General features: G+C 45.8%; 7 protein-coding genes across 7 annotated transcripts; 5 read left to right on the top strand and 2 right to left on the bottom strand.

Moving 5' to 3' along the window:
* Positions 1–823: 823 nt before the first annotated feature.
* Positions 824–2,546, top strand: BJ212DRAFT_1296380 (uncharacterized protein; the record flags this gene model as incomplete). The annotated part of the gene is made up of 10 exons (XM_041332432.1): positions 824–916; positions 1,054–1,143; positions 1,172–1,227; positions 1,290–1,304; positions 1,328–1,440; positions 1,875–1,988; positions 2,026–2,114; positions 2,230–2,261; positions 2,297–2,313; positions 2,371–2,546. 10 exons carry the CDS (start codon positions 824–826, stop codon positions 2,544–2,546), a joined length of 795 nt encoding a protein of 264 aa, XP_041197910.1.
* Positions 2,547–5,202: 2,656 nt separating this feature from the next.
* On the top strand, positions 5,203–5,665 carry BJ212DRAFT_1533922 (uncharacterized protein). The gene is made up of 4 exons (XM_041341795.1): positions 5,203–5,268; positions 5,324–5,357; positions 5,379–5,518; positions 5,577–5,665. Exons 1-3 carry the CDS (start codon positions 5,227–5,229, stop codon positions 5,471–5,473), a joined length of 171 nt encoding a protein of 56 aa, XP_041197909.1. The 5' UTR covers positions 5,203–5,226; the 3' UTR covers positions 5,474–5,518; positions 5,577–5,665.
* On the top strand, positions 5,478–7,530 carry BJ212DRAFT_1533919 (uncharacterized protein; the record flags this gene model as incomplete). Its single annotated transcript, XM_041341794.1, has 11 exons — positions 5,478–5,518; positions 5,577–5,665; positions 5,968–6,046; positions 6,100–6,243; positions 6,299–6,374; positions 6,425–6,518; positions 6,589–6,632; positions 6,810–6,946; positions 6,995–7,226; positions 7,256–7,386; positions 7,444–7,530. The coding sequence occupies exons 1-11, from the start codon at positions 5,489–5,491 to the stop codon at positions 7,528–7,530; spliced, it is 1,143 nt and encodes a 380-aa protein (XP_041197908.1). The 5' UTR covers positions 5,478–5,488.
* Positions 7,531–10,007: 2,477 nt separating this feature from the next.
* BJ212DRAFT_1476707 (uncharacterized protein) lies at positions 10,008–10,736 on the top strand (the record flags this gene model as incomplete). The annotated part of the gene is made up of 2 exons (XM_041339414.1): positions 10,008–10,307; positions 10,350–10,736. The coding sequence occupies 2 exons, from the start codon at positions 10,008–10,010 to the stop codon at positions 10,734–10,736; spliced, it is 687 nt and encodes a 228-aa protein (XP_041197907.1).
* Positions 10,737–12,950: 2,214 nt separating this feature from the next.
* On the top strand, positions 12,951–14,042 carry BJ212DRAFT_1476706 (uncharacterized protein; the record flags this gene model as incomplete). The annotated part of the gene is made up of 4 exons (XM_041339413.1): positions 12,951–13,076; positions 13,125–13,268; positions 13,436–13,593; positions 13,646–14,042. 4 exons carry the CDS (start codon positions 12,951–12,953, stop codon positions 14,040–14,042), a joined length of 825 nt encoding a protein of 274 aa, XP_041197906.1.
* A 3,208-nt stretch (positions 14,043–17,250) lies between these two features.
* On the bottom strand, positions 17,251–18,990 carry BJ212DRAFT_705609 (uncharacterized protein). Its single transcript, XM_041343873.1, has 5 exons — positions 18,914–18,990; positions 18,716–18,854; positions 17,932–18,663; positions 17,740–17,871; positions 17,251–17,683 (listed from the first exon to the last, which is right to left on the bottom strand). Exons 2-5 carry the CDS (start codon positions 18,794–18,796, stop codon positions 17,369–17,371), a joined length of 1,260 nt encoding a protein of 419 aa, XP_041197905.1. The 5' UTR covers positions 18,797–18,854; positions 18,914–18,990; the 3' UTR covers positions 17,251–17,368.
* A 704-nt stretch (positions 18,991–19,694) lies between these two features.
* On the bottom strand, positions 19,695–21,118 carry BJ212DRAFT_706095 (uncharacterized protein). Its single transcript, XM_041343874.1, has 3 exons — positions 20,962–21,118; positions 20,703–20,896; positions 19,695–20,647 (listed from the first exon to the last, which is right to left on the bottom strand). Exons 2-3 carry the CDS (start codon positions 20,748–20,750, stop codon positions 19,997–19,999), a joined length of 699 nt encoding a protein of 232 aa, XP_041197904.1. The 5' UTR covers positions 20,751–20,896; positions 20,962–21,118; the 3' UTR covers positions 19,695–19,996.
* Between the last annotated feature and the right edge of the window lie 2,674 nt (positions 21,119–23,792).

The raw sequence follows: 23,792 nt of genomic DNA, 5'->3' as shown, positions 1-23,792 counted from the left end.
TCCAGCAACCCAAACATTTTTGTGTCATGTTGTTGCCTGTGATTGTTCAAATTGTTATCGCATGATTGTGATACCTCAAGCCATGCCATGGCAGAGACTTTCATCTGAGTCAGTGATCTCTTATTATGGAACCTCTGCACTCTTGGGCCTGACTCTGATGGCTTGGGTGATATCCAGAAAAAATCTGAAATCCCAGGCCCCTCAGGCTGAACCAACTCTGCCACTGTGCTGCTGCTCCTGCCTGTGGCGCTTGTCTTGTTTTGGTTATTGAAGACCACCTCTGCTTGTATGCTCTCAGGTGAAGAACTATGATTTTCATCTGGTGATCACCACAATTTTCTTTGATAGGGTTTTTTCTTCTCAAGAATCAGAATGTGTGTCAATGCGGTTGGTAACATCGCCATCCTCAAGTTGGATAGAGTCACTCCAAAGGGCCGTGAGGTCGATCAATGTGTGATTGCCCTTATTCAGGGCACTTGGAAGATGGAGCTGTCATCAGATTTCCAGCTTTCTTCAGTCTATGCCCTGCTTATCTCTCGTGTTTGTATGGCACAATCTGCCTGGCACCAGAATTCCAGCTCGTTGTAGTCCATGCTGTGCTTCCCTGAAGTTCAACAGGGGATAATTTAATCAAGTGGAGCAGGCATGTCATTTTGCTTGCATTTAATGATGTACTAGGTTATTTACAGACTCACAATCAGAACTTGCTGCTGTTCATACTCTGTTTGCTCATTTCATGGCGTTGTTTCATCCTTTTCCACACAGTCACTAGTGGCAGAAGAAGCGACATGTACTGCCCAGCCTTTCCCCCCCAAATTACTGCATGAACGTGTTGCATGTGTGGCCCTTTGGCATGCATGAGCACTACATCGCAATGCAAGGCCTGTCACCTGCCACATTGATTGATTTTTTGGATGTAAGGCCCATTTCTTATGACCTTCATTACTACCTTTGTGAATGCTGATGAAACATTGGTCTTGTTTCCTTGAGGTTTGCATTTTCTCCACTCTATTTTTACATTCACATGATGTTTAAACTTTCCATGGTGTGCAGTATCTCTCCCCAGAACACGCTTGTGGCCTTCCCCATGACACCCAGAAGTCTGACATCTGGTCACTTGGTGTTACCATTTTCGAGATATTGGTGAGTCACATGCCATTTGATTATGAAGAGGGCGAGCAGTTTGCAAGCAAAGCCAACTTGGAGAAGTAATACTAGGGCAGGACAGTGAGTATCTTTCTCAGTTTTTCAAGTCTAATGGGCAATAATTGATGACCATCATCGCATAGATGTGTGGAAAATGGGTAGGCATGTATACCATTCCCAGGCCAATGGAGAAGCTCCCCAAGCGCATGATTGTTCCAAATGCGGATTTAAGGTGTACAGATGTATGTTGGCAGGCTGCAGGTCCAATGGCAGTTCCAGACAAGCATGTTCATAGTGAGCCATGACTCATCCTCATCAGAAGACGCATACTTATCATTATCACAGAGAAATCTGCCTCTGCTGCCATTTCACCCAAGAAGCAGACACCCATTTATACACTTTCATCCTCATTTATATCTCCCCCAGCAAAAGGCACCTCTACTCCAAAAATGCCATACCCACAAATGTGTCTGTCTTGTGGCATCTTGACATTTTGCTCCCCTGGTCCTCCAATTCTTGTTCTTCCTGCTGCTCCTCAGCAACCCTCTTGGTCTCCCACATACCTGGAAAGGAGATCCAAGAGGACACCTGCATCAGCAAGAGACACCATACATGATCAAAATCACAACCCAAGATCCACTCATCCTATCCTCACACGGATAGGTATCACCATGTCATCTGTACAAGGATCACTTAAGGGCGCTGCACTCCCAATGCTTCTACTGCAGACCTCACAAATGTATCAACAACTGTAAATGTCAGTGGTATAGCCAATACCACATCCTCAGCCATAGGCAAGGCAGTATGCATGACCATATATGGGAGTTGGAGCACAAATGCAAGTAGTTGTGCATGACACTGAGTCTATTATGACATCAGCCAATGGAGACAATGTTAATGGTGATGATGAGATGGAGTTGAGCAACAAAGAGGTGGATTGTGCAATTCAAAGGAAGGAGGCTCAGGAGGTGCATCTTTCCCCCATTTCGAGCGGTCAGAAGAGTCCCATGGCAGTGCATGTGATGAGTGGTTCTTTGCATGTGTCTTATCTTAGATATATGCTGACTGATGGCATATGTCCAGCTGAATGTAATTTCACAAGTGAAATGTGCCAGGTGAGTGAGTCTGGATTCATTGGACTCAAACACAGCATGAAAGCTTCTATTGGTGTGTCCCTCCTCTAATTGCCACCCCTTTGCCTAACTCTGAACTTTGACAACACAGACAAAGGTGTTCAGATGTACAAGTCCTTGACACTTGACCAAATCATGAGTGGTCATACAACACCTGTGTGGTGTGCTTCCCTGGAGCCTGTCGAATTTGAGCAGCACTGCTCAGGTGAAGCTGGGAGATTCAGCTATGAGGATATTCACCCAGCAAATTCTGCTGAGAAGGAATGAGAGACAGTTATTGATCAAATGAATCTCTGCATTTAGAATGTTGAGAGTAAGTGTATTCACTCTCGTTCATAGGGTGGGGCCCATGCAACTCATTTTCAGGAGTCATTGAGGAAACGTGCCAGAACTTTGCTTATGCATCCACCAGTATCACACCACCTCCTACACTTCCGCTCTCACCGCTCATTTCACATTCTAATTCTCAGGCACTTAATGCCAATATGTCATGTTCATCTTTGCACCTGTGAATGAGACCAACCTTCTGTAATAATCCTGATGCGCCACTATCCCCTGGACAATCGGCACTTGCAGATCAGAGCAACTCATTCTTGGAGTATATGTCTCTTGGTTCACCCAGTGTGCTGGTGTGCCCATCATTAATGTGGTTTCTCAGGCTCCCTGATGCCAGCGTTGTGCCACCATCTTGACACACTCACCCAAGGCCAATGAGAATGACACATATGGGTTGGGCTTACTGTCAAAGAGAAGGGAGAAGTCATGATCCAAGGAGGATTTAGACAGTCATATCAGGCCTGTAGATAAGCTGGAGTTTGGTCTTACAAGAGGTGGGTTCTCTGCATGTTGTGATGAGCTCAGTTGCTAAAGGAACAGGATCTGTGTGATCATAATGCTAGGAGGAGACTGGATGCAAGTGGTGGTGGCATTCTGAATTGGATTCCAATATGGGCATAGCTGCTGTGTTTGCACTTGGGTGTGCCCCACCTCATGACTGGTCTGATTATGGATGAGAAGGACGACCAACAGAAGCAAGAAACCACTGTAAAGCCCTGACAGCTCCTACATTTATTGGTAAATGGTTGTTCAATCCTCATACACATCCAGTCACATACTCAATGTCCTGTAAATCTCATCATAGCTGCATTTGACTTGGTCAATATATCTTACCTGTATGAGGGAACTATGATTGATGAATGCGGTAGAAGGGCTCTTTGGTGCTGCATAACTTCTCCGAGTTCATAGGTCAAGCAGTGCTGGTACATTGTTTCTCTCAAATCTATCTACTGATGCATGTGGATGAATGCAAAATTATTTGTTGGTGAAACTACCAAAATCCAATGATCAAGCTTCCCCCTCTGATTCCTTCCTCCCTTGTGAGTTCGCACCTTCAAACTGTTATGTCTCGAAACATTAACACTCGCCTCTGAGTCCTAGCAGATGTTCAAACTCTTGCATTTCCATCTCAAAAAGGCGATGCTCCCTCACTATCCACAGGACCATCATAGCACAGATCTCTTCTCCCCAGGCTGGTGGTGGGCAAGCCGGAAACTGCTGCTCTGGATGGTAGAATTGCTGGTGCATGTGCGACGGCCCATGTTGCATACATTATTTCCTGAAAAGTCAATAATTTAACATTGTGAACCAATCATTTTCCCTTACCAGCTGTCTCTCTGGCATAGTAAAGGAAATGGCCTGAGGCCTTGGCACATGGTCCAGAGTTATACACTGCAAATGTGTTGGTATGCAAGCATTACAACACCATAAATACATACCCAGTTGTGAGCCTGCCAGTGAGTGTTGGTAAGATCAGCAATGCAATCAATGTAGTGAGTGAAATTCAATGGACCTGGTGATTGTGATGGGCACGGTTCATTCCATTACCATTGCGATAGTTCTGCATTGTGTGTTGGTAAATTTATTTGTGAAAGGGTCTATATGAGTGTATATTGATAATGGGATCTTGATTCTTGAATGCAACTTGGAACTGACTGAGTGGATGTCACATTCCAAATGTAGATTCCTTCACTTCCCAACTTGGATTGTATTATCTAATGCTCACAACATTAATTGTTGATTATGTTATGTACATACACCGATGGTCCAAAAGTCTCAAACCTCAGGATTGGCTCCTCGGCTTTTTGACTTCCTGTCCCAAAATTAGTACTTATCCTCACCAAGTTGATGTTGCACCATGACCTGCCCAAAGATCAAAGTTGCTTGTCAAATGCCCCAAAGCTTTTTTGATATATGACTCAGAAAGTGAACAAATTGATGTATGTCACGTGCTGCCATAGTCTATTCTGGACTGAACTTCCAAACAGGTTTGGGGTTCAGGCTATTCTTGATTACTGAGAGCTGGTTCGGAGCGTCTGAATCCATTCCAACCTTTATGATTAGCTGAGTGTGTGCAACTTATCATCATGACTGTGACCATGCCATCTATGGATTCCCTGTGGAACACAGATTCTGCATCTTCAAGACCTCTTGTGGAATGCAGGAAGGTAGCCATTCCCATCAATGCTGGATTGAGGTGCATCTAGTCTTGCTCCACTTGCATATACAAACTGACATGTGGCATCTGACTCTGCAAATCTGTGTGAACACCGTGACTTGCCTCATGCAGTGCCACATGTGTTTCCATTTCTTTACATCTGCATATGTCTTGTGAGTAGTTGCAGTTGCCAGCTCTGCACCTTAAACTAACATCATTTCTATCTCTAATTCATGTAGTGCTTATCGCCATTGTATTATCAAACAGCATGGGTCAATGATGCCATGGCACACTTCCCACACCATCAACATTCAACAAGTCTATACTGCATCACACCAATACCACTTACGGGCTCCCAATGCCAGATGGGCAGCTGCTCATATATGACTTGGATGAGTCTCAACAAATGATTGTATTTGACGTTTCATTGTCCCAAAGGTTGACATAGATATCATGAAGCTGATGCCACTTTCGCTTGAATTAAAATCAAAACAGGTGTGCAAGCAGCTTTCCTTCATCTGAAGCAATTTATTGAGTGTAATCCTTCTAGGCTACAATTAATTTGGGTGCGCAGAGTTCTGCAAGTACATGATCTAGCTATTGAGTTATCTCTGCAGGAACAATCTGTCATGTTGCACACAGAAAATCGACAGTGGTGAAGGCCATATCAGGCACCATGACTGTACAATTCAAAAACTAGCTCATTTGTAACATTATGATTAAGATGGGTTATGCAAATGCAAAAGTATGTTGCTTCTTATTTGCATCTGATCCATCATTAATCTCGAGAACGACCGTCATAGATCTACAAACACAAGAACGAGGCATACCCCCACCCAGGCTGCTATCAATCATACCACTCAGACAAGGAAGATAATCCTCCTTGCAAATGGTAGGTTTTGATTGTAATATTGACTTGGTACTGCATATATTTATTGAGCAAGAAGGAATACATTGAATACAACTCAAACTCAACTTGAACAGTGTTGACAGTTGGTGTTACTGCTGCTGCCACCTTGGCAACTTAAGTTGCTGACATGCGAGCCCTGCCAAGCCACTCCAGCTGTGAACACATTTATCAATTGAACACATACAGTCCCCTCCATTACCTCCAGGGTGGATGGAGCACATTAATGTGTCTCGAAACACACTAGGCATTCTATCTGTTAAGTCACATGCATACAGGACTTACAGGCCAGCCAGTCTGGTCGACAAGGACCAGCCAGAGAACAGGCTTGTGACTAATATCAAGAAAGCAACAGTCAGCTCTGAAGTACATGTCCAACCTTCTATTCTCAATCAGCCATCTTGTTAACCTCATCAAAGAATGTATTGTCTACACTCGGGATTACCATAGCTCAATATCTTTCTGGAGTGGTCTACGGGTGTAACCTATCTTGTTTGATGAAGTCCAAACTTCCAAGGCTCTCATCATTTGTACATAAAGTATTACAAGAGAATCACCCTGTGGTGTGTGACTTACTTGCCAATGGTTGCCAACACCTAACTATTGGTTCTCCTTCAGACAATCAAAGAGGTTCATGGCCAGGCTGGATGGTTGGAGACTTGTGCCAGGACTGTTGCCACAGAGGGTCAATGCGGTAATCTGTTTTCAAGTCATCTATGTCATGTGACCATTAATCATGTCCAGTTTATTCTGGCCAAATTGCATTTCCACTGGAGACCAGAATGTTTGAAGACAAGGAATACATCTTGTTGAAAGGCATTGATGACCCCAATGAGCGGTGAGTATTCACCCATGATGAGATGCTGATTCATGTTGATAACTTTAATAGTTATGAAACTATATCTCAGATGTCATGGGTCTTCAGGACCAAATCAAATCATTCTAGCAGATGGTGTTTTCTCACTTTGTGCATTCTGCCAATAATGAATGTCGTATTTCTGCACTAGTGCCCCTGCCAGTGGTCAAGGAAAGCTGGAGTATTTATTGATTCATTCCAAGCATGCTTTGCGCCATGCATCAAAGTAGGGATATCACAACTATGTGTCATTGAAGCTCATCGACTTTTCAGGAATGAATGACCACGATGCACTGGAGTCCCTTTGCCAGCGATTCAACTCACAACACTATAATTTAAGAAAATTCTACTACGAGTGTTCAAATCTCAAATATTTGACTCACTTGATCAATGTTCCTACATTGGGTCAGGTACACTATGATGGCTCCTGTCATGTCCCAAATTGATATCCTGGATAGGAACCTCCGAACCTGTTGGATAACAGAGGTGCTCCCAGCCTCCCTGTGAGACCCAAAACTACTGCAGCTTTGCCAGCTCCTCCCCTAGTTGCACCTTCACCTGCACCTGATGCAGTTGTTATCAATGAGCAAGCCTGTATGCTCAAACAATATGAAGACCAGCAGACTGCTTTATGTGCACAACGTGAAGCTGAGGAGCATCAGAGGCTAGACCTTGAGGCACAGCAGCAGTGTGAATTCAAACAATGGCAATGAGAACAGGCAAAGCAGGAGTGCCTTGCACAGGAGCAGCTTATGCAGACAGTGCAATAGCCAAGCTGCTCAGCAGGTCAGTAATCATCATGAGGGGGCAGTTTGAGTGCGACCAGCTACTTCTGGAACAATATGATCAAGTAAGTAATGTGTGACTTATGACTTATGTCTCCCCCACATGCTCAAAATTTTCATAGCAGGTGAAAGCACTGGAGGTCAAGCTCAGCGGAGTAATGTCCAATATTCATGCACAAATGGCATCGAAGGACGAATTGATCAAGTAACTCCAGGACCAAGTGACCCTTTGGCAGAATAAATATGAAGCACTGGCGAAACTCTACAGCCAGGTATGGAACAGTGGTACCATGCTAGTAGGCTCTTTGTCATCACCAAAAACAAACTTTATTACATGTCCTCTCCAAGTCTGGCCAGGGATGTGTCACAAGCATGAGACTATGATCAGGAGGTCAATAAGTAATCATGAATGCGAGTCTTCATCTAAGAATGATTTATTAAAAGAATTGTACGAATCATATCACGATGCCTGCTACCTAAATGTGACATCACTAGTACTAAGAGTAGTAATACTAGCTAATATAGTAGTATGTGCTGCACTGGTAATCGAAAATACCACCACCAACTTCTCTGCTGTCACTTGCCTTTGACTTGCAGACTTTGAAAGTCTGAAGTCAGGCTACTCACAAAATTGCATGTGACCTTCTTCTGGGGTCATTCTATGTCTTATCTTTCTCCTTCTAATGGTCACTGTATCCTTATGCTGCAATGCAGTGGGTTGCTCCTGGGCAAAAGATATGGATCCTCGTGGTCTTAGCTGCCATCGTGCTACATGCAGGCCCTACCAGAAGGCAAGCATGTTGGCCACGGAAAAAGATGGGAACAGGCACAAGAGTCAACACAAAAATTGATCTTGCACTGGTGGCAGCTGATGACTCAAATTAGTACTGTAAGTAATCTACTGCACTATGACAGGTCACTCAAGGAATCCAATATAGACTCACATATCATACATAGTTGCTTCAACCAATATGGTTCACAAAGAATCAATGTTCAATACCTATTGCTGTTAAGAACCATGCTCAAGGGAGAGAGAGACTGACTCAGAGGGGCTTGGCCTCAGCTCATATGCTGTGCCCCTTACCCGAGTATGTGCCCTTCATTTCAGAGGAAGTCCGATGATGGTCCAATGAAGTCCAGAGGACTTCCAGAGGCTGGCTACTCTGGTGGAGAGTGTGGGAGGACTTCTGGAGGAGCGCAGGAAACGTCTGGAGGAGCGTGGGAGAGTTCCAGAGGGATGCAGGAAATGCTCAGGAGAGTTCCCACTGCAAGGTAATACTTCTACAGGAAAACAGGATGGAAGGATAGGAGGTCCAGAGGACAGGAGGACAGGATGTCCAGAGGTCTGGAGTATGGAGGACAGGAGGTCTGGAGGTATGGAGGATGGAACGTCCAAAGGACAGGATGCCTGGAGGTATGAGGGACAGGATGTCTGGAGGTACAGAAGACAGGAGGTCCAGAGGTCCAGAAGGAATAGGGGCTACATCAGACGAAGTCCGATGCAGAAGCAAACAGAGGTAGACTACCCTAAGGTAGAGTCGGAGAGACAGGAAGTAGACCTAAGTCCGGAAAGAGGGTAAGTGCCGGAAAGGCAAGACTCTAGCCTAGGGAAACAATCCCTAGACTTGGGACAGAGACATAGGGGACAAATCCGAAGGTCTGGAATTCCGGCCTAGGGAATCCTTCCCTAGGCCTTATGGAAAAGGACGAGACTCAGACAGACTGAAGTCCAGAAGATGATTGGCAAGTAGAACAGGATCTAAGATGATATTCAGACTGAGGACTCTACTGTAGTTGTACAGGTGTTATATACTAGAGGCTATCTGAGAGGATCAGTAAGCAAAGGAGTAAGGCTATGTATGAGCATGCGGACACACATTGGTAAGTAAGACAGAACATAAGTAAATGAACTCAGAGATGAAACTAGTACAAGGATCAATCAGCAAGACAGAAACAGAGATAACTGAGAACTGGAAAGGCGGAGATGCCTAAATGGGGATAGGCGCAGGATCTTGGATAGAGGGCAGGAATAGGTCCGGAGATCTGGGGATCTGGAAGGCAGGGCAGAAACAGGACTGAGATATGTGAGGTGGTGGATGTAGTCTGGAATCTGAAAAGAGGTAAAGTCCAGATGTCTTGCTGGACAGAATGTGTGTAGGGTGGACAGGATAGGGGATCCAGGAATGAGTCGGATATGGGGTCCGGAAATAGGTCCGGAAAGCGTGGGAATATGATGGGATCTATGTCTGGCATATGGGATATGACAATTGCCCATTGCCAACCTAAGGAATTTGAGAGCAACTTGAAGACACTTAGTAACATTCAAGTTGTTGGTGCAGCTACTAGTACTACTACTTCTGTTGGTGCCTCAGCTTTTAGTACATTGCAGGACTCAGATGTTGCAATGGCGGATACCACCAAAGGCAAGTGCATCTCGGATATTCCAGGTGCACACCTTCTGAATTTGATCTATTCCCATATCCCTCATGGATGGCCAGTACACCTGCCTTCATGACGCATATTAGCACCAAGAAATTTTAATGACCTTCCTGCTGAGGAAGACCTTAATCCTTCAAATTTTCTGGAGAATGTCCCCCCTGCTGTAACTGAAACTCAGAATTTACTGCAGCATAGAATCCGAAGAGTCCTTTTGACACTATGCGACACTCTGCAAACAGCATTTAACATGCTTGGACTATCTCGACAATATCCTCAGCACCTGTCTTTTGAGCCTGACAGATTTGTACCATCTTTGCTACTAGCCAGCACCTCTCCCACAACTGCATACAGGCAAAATGCCCAGGGACCTGACCCACTTGCTGGGGTCTCTGAACCACCTCATCCATTCCAAAACATGACCATTTATCATCTCATGACATGGATGAACTCCAGCAGCTACCAAAAGTCACAGACTGAAGTAATGCACCTCATCAAAGATGTCATTCAAGCCAAGGATTTTAACCCCAAGGACCTTGATGGGTTTTTGGTCCGGAGGTGCCTGTGTGCACTGGACAATGACAGAAGCTAGGAGACTGCCACTTTTCCCAACAATTGGGTCAAGACAGATGTCAACTTGGACATTCCTTCAAAGTCCAAAGATGTCCAGGGCGTATCATTTAGTGTTCCAGGCTTCCATTATCGGCCCCTTGTAGCAGTGATCCATGCTGCATTCTCTGACATTCAAGCAAACACATTTCATCTGTTTCCTTTTAAGTGCTTGTGGAAGGATCCTCTGGATGGCCATGAAGAGCATGTGTTCGATGAGCTTTACACCTCTGACTCATGGCTGGAAGCCCAGGACAACCTGCAGAGGCAGCCAAAAGAACCTGGCTGCTCACTCAAATGCATCATCACTGGACTCATGTTCTTTTCTGATGCAACTCACCTTACAAACTTCAGAATGGCTAAGGCCTAGCCCCTCTACTTATATTTCAGCAATTTGAGCAAGTATGCATGCTCAGCCCCCACATCTGGTGCATGCCATCTTGTAGGATTTTTGCCTTTGGTAAGCCCTTTCTCTCCAATAGTGTTCAACCCTATCATAAACATCATTTTCTTCAGCTTCCAGACAGAGTCAAGGATGTTTTTAGCAGCCTCCCTTGGATATCAAAAAGCAGTTCAGCAGCCCTTCATGCACATTGTCGACGAGAGCTATTCCAAGCATGTTGGAACATTTTACTCAATAGTGATTTTCTGCATGCACATTGTCATGGTATTGTGCTTAAGTGTCTGGATGGAATATTGAGAAGGATCTTTCCGCAGATCTTCACATATTCAGCCAATTACCCAGAAAAGTGCATGCTTTTTTCTTTGCTTTACATTGAAATGATAATTACCATTTTAGGGCTTTGATAGCAACAATCAAGGACATGGGTTCTTGCCCATGCCCACACTGTCTTGTTCCAAAAGCCTCATTCGATCTCCTGGGTCTTGCTAGAGACATGTGAGATCGCCTGGCCAATCTTAGAGCATATTCGCTTGCAAAGGTGACTGCAGCCCACAAATTCATTTACACATTGGGAAATACTGTTGATGGCTTGAAAGTACAGACGATGCTTGGTGAAGGGTCTTGGGTGCCAACTGTGGTGAGATGGCTTTCAGAAGGAATTTTATTGATCAGTACTTGATTTTTGGGCAGAACACATTTGTAGAAAAGCTTGGCCCACTGGGGCTCAATGCTTTTTGCATGCTCATTGTTGATTTTATGTATGAATGTGAGCTTGGCACATGGAAGGCACTGTTTACTCATCTTATCTGTCTGCTTTACACACTTCCAGGAGGCGATAACCTGGTTGCATCTCTCAACTACCAGTTCATTTGTGCATCTTTTTCCAAGAAACAAACTGATAGTATTAAATTTAGATTTTGTCACATTCCATCGTATGGCCACAGTGTCATTTGCAAATTTGCCAATAACATGTCAGAAATGAAAAGGCTTGCTGCACGAGACTTCAAAGATATTTTGCAAGTTTGTCTCTTTGCTTCATGCACTGATGTATATCACTGATCTCTTTCCCAGTGTTCTATGCCCATTTTGGAAGGACTTTTTCCTGGAGACCACAATGTGATTGTACAGTTGCTTCTGTATAGGTTTGCATGTTGGCATGCCCTTGCAAAACTCCATATGCACTCCAAAATGACCTTATTGGCTTTCAACAAAATGTTCAAGAGCCTCTCTCATCAGTTACACAGATTTCATGATTTAACATGCACTGCTTTCTCTACAACAGAGCTGCCAAAAGAAAGGGCTGCGCACAAGCACAAGACTGCATGTGAACGCTCAGATCTCAACCATCTGGACATTGGGAGCGGCGGTCAAAGGTTTAAGAAATTCAATTTAATTACTTACAAATTCTATGCCATGGGTGATTATGTGCAATCAATCAGGCTCTTTGGCACAACAGACTCCTTTACCACACAAATAGTATGTGAATCTGTCACATTATCTCATCCCAATTTGATTTCGAACTAGGGATAATTGGCACATAGGGCACTGAAAGCATTCTATCCACTGACTAGTAAACTAGATACTCTGGCTCAACTTGCTAGGCATGAGTGTCATTGGCATGTCCTGCAACATGTAGCAGAAACAGGACACAATTTGGACACTAGCAAGCAGGCACCGATCAACTTGTCTGCAGATTTTTGAGGTCATCACTATATTCACTGCAGGCATTTACCCATTTTCCTCCACCAAACATCCAAAAAACATTGATTGAGAAGATAGAATTTTCTCTTCATCTTGTCTGTCAAAACATTGAAAAAAAGTAATTCATGTTTCAATGATGTTCTGTGTGTGGGACACAATGCAAAAATCAATCATGTTTCTTCAAGGATAATGCTGTATTTTCTGTCTATTGTCTTTGAAATAACAGCTTAAAATAATGTTGATTTTTGTCTCCATGTTTGTCAAACGTTCTGTGTATATTTGAAAAACATAGAGAAGAAAATCAACATTATTTTAAGCTGTTATTTAAAAGACAATAGATGGAAAATATAGCATTATCCTTGAAGGAACATGATCAATTTTGGCATCATGTCCCACACACAGAAAATCATTGAAACATGAATCACTTTTTTTCAATGTTTTGACAGACAAAATGAGAGAAAAATTCTATCTACTCAATCAATGTTCATTGGATGTTTTGTGAAGGAAAATGGGAAAATGCCTGCAGTGATTCCAAAGCTTAGCTACAACAATCCATTACATATATTCAAATTTCTTCAACAACATGGTAATGATCCTGCTGTTACAGTAGGTGCCTTCCTCATCATTGTTCAGCTTGCTGATCATCACTCATAGGCATTCATACCCAAGCTCAAGGACCACCTTCTGTATCAACTTCGAAGGTTAGACATCAGCTACTGCAACTATAGCTTCACAAACAACAAGCGCAATTCAATTGTCATCCCAGACAATAAGATATATTCCATCCAAACAATGCAGGTACGTTACACATATCATCCTGGTTTTTCTTGAATTTGATCTTTTAATGTTCCAGGTATATTACACAACTTATGACCTTTGAAGAGAGTACAACACTATCAATCCTTGGATGCATGCTGAAATCCGCTTGACTCCTGAAAGTTGCTTTCATCGAAGAATCCAACCAGGATGCATTTGGGTTTCTTGATCCTGGCCAGGTCATCCAAAGTGCCCATTTTATTCTGGCTTTTGCTTCAGGGCACAGATCAAGCTCCCTTCACTATGGAAGATCATTTGCATGTCAAGATGACAGATTAGATGACTGGGAGGCATTTTACGTTGGCGTGTAAGTGCGACCTCCCATCTCTTTTTTTTCTGCTGACTTGTGGACTGCTCAGATTTGCGGATCAGGACATGTTCATGCATTATACATACTTTGGAATTGGCCATCCTATCATCCTAAGGCAGATGACAAAAGATTGTAGCATGGAGTCAGTAGACCACTCAGACCCAGAGACCCACAGAAATGAGGGGAGCAATATTCAACACTGTGAAGGTGACAAAGATGAAGGCAACAGTGAATATGGGAGGGATTATGAAAATGGCAAGGGAATGGACGATGACAACAACAACAACAACAACAACAACAACAACAACAACAACAACAACAATGACGATGATGACGACGATGAGGATGAGGATGAGGGCAAGGGCAAGGGCGAGGAAGTGGACAAGGATGAGGGCGAGGACAAGGACAAGGACAAGGATGAGTATGCTGATCATCTGTCTTTCTGAACAGTCTTCCTACTATTTTTAACCTTGTTCCTTGTAATTTGGGCCCATGCTCTGACCTTAAAACTGTGACACTCCTCTGAGTTCAACAACTTGCCTCTCACCTCCTTTTTTGTGCAGGAAGATGTCTGAGGCCGAGTATTTTCTCGTTCAGATTATTGGGGTACTGAATCCCCTCAAGTCTCAGATAACATTAGAATTAAAGCAGCATCTAACAGCAATCAAGAATCACCAACGACATGAACACTACTAAGCTTCCAGGCCTCACTGGCCGCAATGGTGGCATGTCATGACTCTGACATGAATCAACAAGCCAATTTAGATTTGTTGACTGGTGCTAAAGCGATTTTCCTGCAGAAGGCCTCAGATAACATTAGAACTAACACAAAACTTGATGGCAGCCAAGAATCACTAACATCGAACACTACTGAGCTTCCAGGCCTTGCTGGCTGCAATGGCAGCATGTTATGACTCTGACATGAATTGCCAGGCCAATTTAGATTTGTTGACCAATGCTAAAGCGATTTTCCTTCGGAAGGTCTCAGATAACATTAGAATTAACACAAAATTTGATGGCAACCGAGAATCACCAATGACATCAGTACTAGTGAGTTTCCAGGGCTTGCTGACCATAACGGCAGCATAATACGACTCTGACATGAATTGCCAGGCCAATTTAGATTTGTTGACCAGTACTAAAGTGATTATCCTGCGGAAAGTCTTGGATAAGCTCCTAATATGAAACATAAACATGGGTAAGTGAGGGTGTGTGACAACACAGACATCATCATGCTTCTGTCCCTTGCTGACTGCAAAGGCAATCTGACAAGACTTTGTCATGAACTGTCAACCCAATCTACACATGTTGACAAGGGTCAAAGCAACTGTCCTGCAGAAAGTCTTGGATAAGCTCTTAATGTGAAACATAAACATTGGTAAGTGAGAATGTTTGACAACATGGATATCATTGTGCTTCTGCCCCTTGCTGACTGCAAAGGCAATCTGACATGATTTTGTCATGAACTCCTCCTGCTAGTCTATACTGGTGACCATCCATAGCCAAGTACGAACAAGTCAAATTTCTTGTAGCATACATGGTCATATTTGGCAGGAGCAGAATTATGTCCTCCTACAGTTCCCATGGCTACAATTTCAAGGACTCAATGCATTCACTGATGACTGTGTCAATTTTTATTGTGCTCGAAAAAATTTCGGTTCGGTTCACGTTCGGACTACAAAAAAACCGAACCGGACCGTTGAGAACGGTTCTTGATGGTCCAGTTCTGGGTTTGACGATTTTGCAGAACCGGACCACGGCAGCACTACCAGTGATTCAGTACTACGCCGATGACTCGGATGGCTCTGACATTCTAGATGATGGATTGCTGTCTAATGTGATAGACGAAAGCACTCCGTGATGTTCCTTCGGCTGTGGAATCCGACGATCCTATGCCACAGGAAGATGTGTTTCACAGCATGTTCATTACCTGTGAAGACCAGAAGACAACTGGACCGTACTTGGGAACAGACTCCCGTTTGTACCCTATCTTTGTCAGCCTTTGAAAAGGTCTTTCGCAGAAGGACAAGGCTACCACAGCAAATTTATTGCTGCGTCGCACCAACATCCGCATCGATCCTCATCTAACATTTGCTCCTGAACACTCCATGTTGTTGTGGGACGCATCGAAGCCTTTCCCTGAATTTGTCCTTGTCGTATCAGGTGCAATTGGTTTGCATGCATTCGTCTCCTTGTATTTCCGCCTCCGAAACAAAATAATTCAAGCACAAGTTCGATAAGCTCGGGTTTGATCCTATGGGCTCAGTTTACATCCATCCACATACATCAAAGGAGTAGAGCGAAAGCTGCAGAATCACTTTTATTTATCCAGCGTAGCACTTGCAACAGCTGAACCGACTTTGCCAGCCAAATCATCCATCTTGAAGTACTCCGCGGTTCCCATGAGCGTCATAATGCCCGCCACATGATCTAAGATGAACAAATAGTTGAGCGTTATGCTGAAGGCCGGAGCGAGAACTTTTCTTTCGGTGTTATATCCTAGCAAAGGGCCCATCCAACCACGATACGAATATGTTGGTGCAGATGGAGGCAAGTTCTTGGGTTGACTGGAGGCGGAGGAGGTCGTTGTTGAGTATATAGCCGGATGACTGTACAAATCATCATTGGCGACATATAGCACTATGGATTCAGAAAAATAGAAGCCTGGTTTTAGGGAGCATCGCGAATAAAAAGATACAGGCTTACCTTTGCCTCCTTGTGATGTCCTTATGGCTGGGTGATGCAAACGCGTCCACATGACTTACAAATGGCTATCAGGCGCGAGACATGTCACACAGATCCGGCTCGCAGCGCTATGAGGAGTAACAAAGTGCAAGTCTCTGGTGTAAGTACTAGTGACAACATCTAATTATTGATAAGATGCTGAAAAAGTGACATGCACTATGAGACGAGTTGACGCTCATGACGGAGGACAGCCAGTTAAAATCGTTTATCGTTTATTTGTAGGGAATTTGTTGCGCCCGTCGTCTGCATCGCCATCAATCGCTCAAGCGACTCTTTTTCAATCATTCCTAAATGCCTTGTGTAAAATCATGTCTAGTGACTCTGCTATGATAAGCGCAACAAGATAAATACGTTACATATTCGCTTTAACAACAACCAATTGGTCATTAGGATCGTTGCCAGCAGTGGAAGTGAACCCAGTGCTGCGAGCCTTCTTGCTCGGGTGAACTGGGGTGGTTGCTAGAATGTTATATCAAATAGATATTCACACAGATGGACAAGTGGTAAATTACCTGTAGGAGCGCTTGGACGCTTTAAAGAAGCCCCGGCAGTCTGCGCGATGTACTTGGGAGCTGATCGACTAGTAGTCGTTGTATCTTGCGCTTGAAGGGCAGTTTGTATTCGAGCTGCGGAATGATGGTTAGCCTTAGTAAACGCTTCTCGCAGTCAATTAACGCACTACTTCGGTCAGTGTGATTGATGGATTGGACGTTCGCTGTACCCACGAAAGGAACAATGACGTTGGTATCGATATTTCGACGAGGTTCTTGCCGTGCTGCGACCCGGAACATTCTATTCGCCTCATCCCCACTGGCTGCGTTGCCCCCATCCTCGCCTTTCTCGCCTTGTGTAGTCAGGCATGCTACCGTTTCACTGGGGGAAAAACTGTCACCTGAATTGTCGTCTAACGCATGTTCGCCGATTTGGGACTCGCGCCTCGCAGGCGCCCCTACTTCAGTGTGATCAGCAGATATATTGCCCTCCCCCAACGCTTGAAAGCGATCATCATTAGCTGGAGATGCGCGAGCTACAGACTTGACGGTGTCTGTGGCGGATGCTTACGGAGTGTTATCGCTCTTTCTTTTCCCTTGCTTTGTGAGCGCGGGGATGAGAAGGCATCAGCGATCATATCGTGTGAGTCAGTACGCGTGGTCGTGTTATCATTATTCTTGCGATGCGCTATGGGACGAGGTTTCGGCCGCCCAGATCCCGAAGATGTGGCTTGGCTCCCGGGGTGTCCGGCATCATCTTCGATCACGGCTGCTGTCGACTTCTGGGGTTGTCCATCGCGCCTCGGTCCAGCCACAGGTGATTCGTCTTCCTGTTCACTAGCATGATCCCCCTTCAGTACGCATGTTATTAGTCACCTGGTGATGAAACAGTCATACGTATACTTGCATTGGTGTTCTCGTCCTCCAAACCTTGCATAAGAGTTATCTTGAGATTGACTGTATCCATGATGTCATAAGCGAGCCTATCGTCATTCTTTAGTGCTCGCGTGCGGAGACGTGTAGAATTGATCTCCAGTGCCTATAACAGGTAGATCGTTAGTCATCCAGCTCTTCTATAGGCGAAAAGATTAGTACGTACATGTATGAGCTTCTTGAGCTCTCGAACGACGTTCGCTGCCACCGGACTGTGGGTCGACGACGTCGCCTTTGCAACTAGCATGCGTTCGACATACCCGACTAGCTTCATGATAGCAGCGCGATCATTCCCCTCCATGTCCTGGCGACTCTGCATGTGTGCATTTATCGTGTGACAGTCCTCAGTGAGCACAGTCTCCAATGCAGGAGTAACGTCTGGCGGAATCTTGGCTCCGTCGTACCATAACCACCTCTTACGCTTGACGGTCTGTCCGTTCTCCCCAGACGTATTAACTGCTCTCGTGTGCTTAGCGATGACCTCCTCCAGGATCGTGCGAAGACCTGCAACCATTGGATCTTTGAATAGACCCTCGCGTCTTTTGCGAATTTTGACAAGATCAAGCAATACTGCCTTGATCAGTGGCTCTCTGTCCCGCTTGCCATTTTTTGATATGCGAGTATGCCAGTCCCAGTTCGTGACATGCATGGCAAGAATTCCAGGGACATCCTGCTGCTCAGAAGTTAGATCCCGTCCTCGCCCCTTCCTTGCCAACATCAACGCATGCAACTTCTGCAGATTGTCCTGCGCATCGGACTCTAGCTGTGCGAACGCTTCGTTGACCTCCTTTCTGTCTTTGAACGGCTCGCTCTTCCTCTTGCGAGCTGACATCGTCGTCAAATTGTTCTGCAGGCGCAAGACCAGCGTCCCGCGGAGTGCCCACAAGCAAGTGAATACCTGTCCTGTCAATATCGGTGTGATACACAGCATGATACTCAATCGCACATACCGCCTCTTCGATTGTCTCGTGCTCGTTTATCCTGCATTCGTTGCGAAGGTTCGTGAACATTACCTGGGTTTTGTCATCCATTGCATGGCTGTTGCGATGGAGCGTGCGATAGTGCAGCAGCAGAGGCTCAAACCATCCGCTGACCTGACACAGAGAGTGAGTAGAACGTCATGTATTGCGTGTAGTTCAAATTATTACCTCCTCAAACGCAGCGATGTTTGACATCAAACTAGTCCACGCAATATCGAGAAGATGACCGCACAACAATGGTAACGGAGCCTCTTGCACGCAATCCTCAGGCGTCAGCCACACGGCGATCCTCGCCACAACCCTATCGTGAAACCGGGTAATGTCGTTCCATTGCGAGGGCTTTGTTGTCGCAAGGTGCCACTTTGAGCGCAACTTGCTTACTAGGTAGTGCAAGTAATTGTCCAGGCTGTTGATGTACTGGGGGTCCTTGGTCCCGACATTCTTTGAAGGAATGTTACGGAACTCCTCTTGAACGAGAATGGACACATCCTCGAACACATCGTTGAAAATGGTAACTTCAGTATTGGCCTTGCTGTTGCATATCTGAGCGCGCCACACTGCCAATTGCTCGACCGAAGCGTTGCGGTCTGCCCCATCGCTGAATGCCACTAAAATCACATTACTCACTGTTGCGTAGTCCGGGAAGTCATCGCTCGATGCGAGCAAATTCAGAATGTGACTGTGGAACATAATAAATTGAATAAACATCTGTAACAGCACATAAGGACCATGTGAGCGAATATAAATGTCGTTGCTTACCCCCATAATCACATCGATCGAGTTGGCGAGCCAGGTAATCTGGAACTCCTTTCGGCGGCGAAAGTGTGATCCCAACGGCAGGAGATGCAGTGCGAGCGCTAAAATTAGCAGGTCGTAGCTCAGGACTTTCGTCAACCGTGCATTCTTTTGCCGCTCGGTATTATCGCGCTGGATCCACAGCTCACGCAGTGCTGCCGCGACTCGCTCATGCTCAGAAGCATTGTTGTAAGCTTTTTTCACTAATCGCAAGATCTGGCTCAACACTTCTTCGGCAGTTTCCTTGTACTCGTGCAAGGATCTGTTCCGACATAAGTGGTGTGCCAACATGTCACCATCCGCTAACACATTGTCTGTAGGTGCATACTAATCAGCGCTGGATGCTCATACCCCCACTGGACCCGTTGCAACGACAATTGATCCCAACTCATACCATAGCTAAAACACGCCAAAACACGCGGTCCCTTGAATGATACATCAAACGCACGACTTGTGTTACCCAGTCGCCGCAACGGTTCCGGTAGCACAGTAGAGACAGCGGTAGAACTCACCTTCATCATACACGATGACGCCCCATTTTCCCATCAGAATTATTGTCCCCTGCAGGTCATCCAGTTGGTCGCGAAGCCTGTTGAATTCAGTGAGGTGGTCTGGACTCAGATTCTTCCGAGCGGTTATATCGTTGCAGCGTTGCTCCATACGCGCCATCTCTTCAGTGACGATTTCGGAATATTTCTTCAGCGCAGCAACTCGGTGTTGTCCTGACGACACTACAATATTGTCGACGTCCTTCAATTGTAACTGTGGTACAGCATCTGGGATGTCGAAGTTGACCACGAGGCTTGACCCAGTCTTCACGCGGGCGCCTGATAGCATGATCGGTATCGCTGTCGCTTCTCGCATCGCCAGGATCCCCTCCTTCTTAAACGACGCAACAAGCTTATTCACCTCTCTGGCCTCCTGGGGCCGATCATTATATTTGCCGAATAACAACGAGTTCTTGATTTTGAGTATATCGATGTAAGCCACACCGATCCTGCACTTCGCGAGCGCCGCGTCCATCCTCTGAGTGTTTTGTGCCGGGTCAGTCGTTCGCTCCTTCGCTTGGACAGGGCGCTTGTTCATCATTCCGCGCAACTCATCCACCTGGAATCCGTGACTCCTTAGCTGCCAGTGCGTCAAGTTGATCATGTATACGTACGGTGAGTGTCTCCTCATCTCCAGATGTGTCGCGATTGCGATGTGCCATGTCGATTGCAGTTGCAGGCTGTTGTAGGGAGCAGTGTTGTTCCTGACCCAGGATATAACTGATGACGACGATGCGTCCTGCTTCGAATTAACTGCGAAATAGCTGGTTAGATGATAGAATGCGGTGGGCAGCGCTCACGTGAGCAGCTGCTACTCGTAAACATACATAGACAGTATTTAGGTAGATATCAATACAACAAGAAAATACGCGCCTCTCTGTCGGCTTTAGAGAGCCCATTCCCTCCCATCCCAGTAAGATGCGAAGACGGTTCCTGCTTCCTTTTTTTGTTCTTATCTTCGTTGCCCCCGTCGTCGTGGCTCCTGGTTCGTTAATCAAAGTGTGTCTCGCCTAGTGTAGGGGGAGTCTCATGGAATAAGGGAATGCCCATAGCGTTACCGGATGTGTCTTTGTGGACAAACCCCGGCCTTCTTCCAATGACACACTATATATGTTCATTAAGGCGGTTCAGGAAATGAGCTTCCCTCCCTTACCGAACATACGTTGGTGACGAAATGCATTTCATTCACGACCCATATTAATATTCTGACACCCGGCGCCGCCTAGCCCCATACAGGACTGTGCAAGATGCCGGGAAAAGTACGATCTATGGGCGTTTCAAATCAGTGCGCTTTGTGCCTTTGCGAAGAAGAGCTATAGTCATAGTGCAACATTTGCACAGCGGGATTAAGCATATTTGGAAGGTGCGAAGCGAGTGAGACCAGCCGAACAGGAAAGAGGCGACAAGGGGCCTGGTCCTGCGACATTGCCAAACTCATTGAGCATTTGGGTCAGATAGCATGAGTAACGCAGAATATGAAGCACTTATTCAGAGTCACCAGGAGGATGCAAGAGCGACAACAATACCCAGCGGAGGACAAGGAGGGCGTCGATACAGATATATTGTCCATCTAAGAGCTGGATTCGTACCAGCCCAAGATAATGTTGCGCGAGAAATACATCACGTCTCTTCGAGGATCGAGCTCGTGTCTCTGTTCGACGGGGAGTGCCAGAATTTTGGAAAGTGCGGCATCAACTAGACAATCGTCTTCGGTGAGTATCCCTATTCCAGCTGGAGTATCGATCGCCGTCAAATTTTCTGGATCGGAGATGATACGTGCTTGCTAAATTAAGTATTATAACTGGAACTTCGAAACTCAATCACCTGGTGCTACCTCATGCCAATGCACGGTAGACTGGCGCCCCCCTGAGGTGCCCGTGTTTGACTCAACTCGCTTGCAAAGTATCGACTTTGCACAACGTTCTAGGCCTGCTGTGACTACTGCCGCGACCTTCCAATTAGTAATCGCCGCGAGTGTGACTGACCTGACAGTTACCATTTCGGCTCAAAATCATGTAACATGTTACCATTCCACTGGTCAAGATTGGACCCCGCAAACTGTGCCGGAGAAAGGTACGGAGCTTTTTCTACAGGTGTTATCGTCTTCATTGTCCTACAGACTCCTACTCGTCACATTGTAAGGGAGCGTATCGTAACTGTATGATGGTGTCTGATGGTAAGGCGACTCGGACGGAGGACAAGGAGGGCGTCGATACAGATATATTGTCCATCTAAGAGCTGGATTCGTACCAGCCCAAGATAATGTTGCGCGAGAAATACTTCACGTCTCTTCGAGGATCGAGATCGTGTCTCTGTTCGACGGGGAGTGCCAGAATTTCGGAAAGTGCGGCATCAACTAGACAATCGTCTTCGGCTATCTTGACTAACCATGGTCTTGAGTAGATATCGATATCCTCCCACACGAAGCTGTCGCCCAGACAGGTCAGATGGCTCGAAGCCTTGAGTGAATTCGACTTCGACGTGATCTACGTACCTGGTGCTGAGAACACCCTCGCGGACGTATAGTAACGAGCCTAAACGCACAGTTAGATCCGCGAGTGAATATGTAAGTGCAGAGGATGACGACTCACCTCACGGCCTCCTGCTGAATTTCGTATCAGCTCCCGTGTATAGCGGGACTCCTTTGTTCCTGGGCGCGACTAAAGCACGACGTTCTGCGCAGATCGCCACTCGGCGTGTAATTGGTCAACAATCACCTACCCACAGGACTGGTGCATCAGAGGCTGCAGGTTATACCATGGGGACGGATGGATGTGGCACTCGTCAGGCAACGCCAAACGAAGCGCCATGTACCTTAGGGGGCCACGAGGGTCCAACGTCTCAGAGCCTGACAGAAGATGTGCCTGTGACTCCCGGAGATCAGCCAGAATCGGACTCGACAGCACTCACCATGGACATGCCAAGCTCTGCTGGTGCAGCGTCACCTAAGGGCCAATCCAACAATAAACGGGTTATCCTGAAATTAGGGAAGCGCATCAGCCTCCCTGGAGGGCGGAAATAGTGAGAAAACAAAAGACTCACCAAGAACACCTAGTCCTACCCCATGATGTTGGCCCCAAGTCAAAGGCCACAACCGCGCTAAACGACAAGAGCAGTGAGAATGTTGAAAGTGATAAGTCCTGGCAGTCGAGGTAAAATCACGTGACGAATGACATAAACGCGGTCCCGAAGAAATCGCTACTTGGTACTTACTACTACTACTACTACTTAGGTAGTACTAGGGACGCCTCCTCACCTCACTGAAATCATCTCTTAACGGGCAGGATAATTGGACGAGCATACTCGAGGTTCAGCAGTCTTGTCCTTCCGGCCTGCCCGAAACCTGTTTGTTTAGGTCCCTTTGCCACCTGTGGCTGATGCACACGGCATGACTAATATTATGCCTCGCGCTATTCTCGTTGCCACCTCAGGCTTTAGTGGAGTCAACGGTCTATGTCTAGCGAGACTTGGTGAGATAGGTCTTTTACCTCTTCTCACTCAACGTTCAACGTCCGAGTCTGCGTCCTCTGATTCAAGACGTAAAATGCCTAGAATTTGTTCCACATTCGGAGGCGAATGACTCACCGATTCATCGACGCCCGGATCAGCCGCGTACTGTGGTTTTTGCTGATACATTAATTCGTCGCTATCAACGCATTAATAAACATGTGTAGTGTCACTACTACTAGTAGAAGAAGGCCGGG

The sequence above is a fragment of the Suillus subaureus genome (genome assembly GCF_016647635.1).
Source record: "Suillus subaureus strain MN1 chromosome Unknown BJ212scaffold_4, whole genome shotgun sequence".
NCBI lineage: Eukaryota > Fungi > Basidiomycota > Agaricomycetes > Boletales > Suillaceae > Suillus > Suillus subaureus.
This window is presented reverse-complemented; position numbering and strand designations above follow the sequence as displayed.

Bases quoted from the DNA above. Each gene is read 5' to 3' on its own strand.
- BJ212DRAFT_706095 (XM_041343874.1), bottom strand. From the start codon at position 20,750: ATGGCACATCGCAATCGCGACACATCTGGAGATGAGGAGACACTCACC. The intron at 20,648-20,702 runs GTACGTATACAT...CACGGATTCCAG, and splicing joins GAGATGAGGAGACACTCACC to GTGGATGAGTTGCGCGGAAT.
- BJ212DRAFT_705609 (XM_041343873.1), bottom strand. From the start codon at position 18,796: ATGGATGACAAAACCCAGGTAATGTTCACGAACCTTCGCAACGAATGC. The intron at 18,664-18,715 runs GTATGTGCGATT...TTGACAGGACAG, and splicing joins ACGAGACAATCGAAGAGGCG to GTATTCACTTGCTTGTGGGC. The intron at 17,872-17,931 runs GTACGTACTAAT...TACCTGTTATAG, and splicing joins AGCTCAAGAAGCTCATACAT to GCACTGGAGATCAATTCTAC.
- BJ212DRAFT_1533922 (XM_041341795.1), top strand. From the start codon at position 5,227: ATGAAGCTGATGCCACTTTCGCTTGAATTAAAATCAAAACAG. The intron at 5,269-5,323 runs GTGTGCAAGCAG...TAATCCTTCTAG, and splicing joins TTGAATTAAAATCAAAACAG to GCTACAATTAATTTGGGTGC.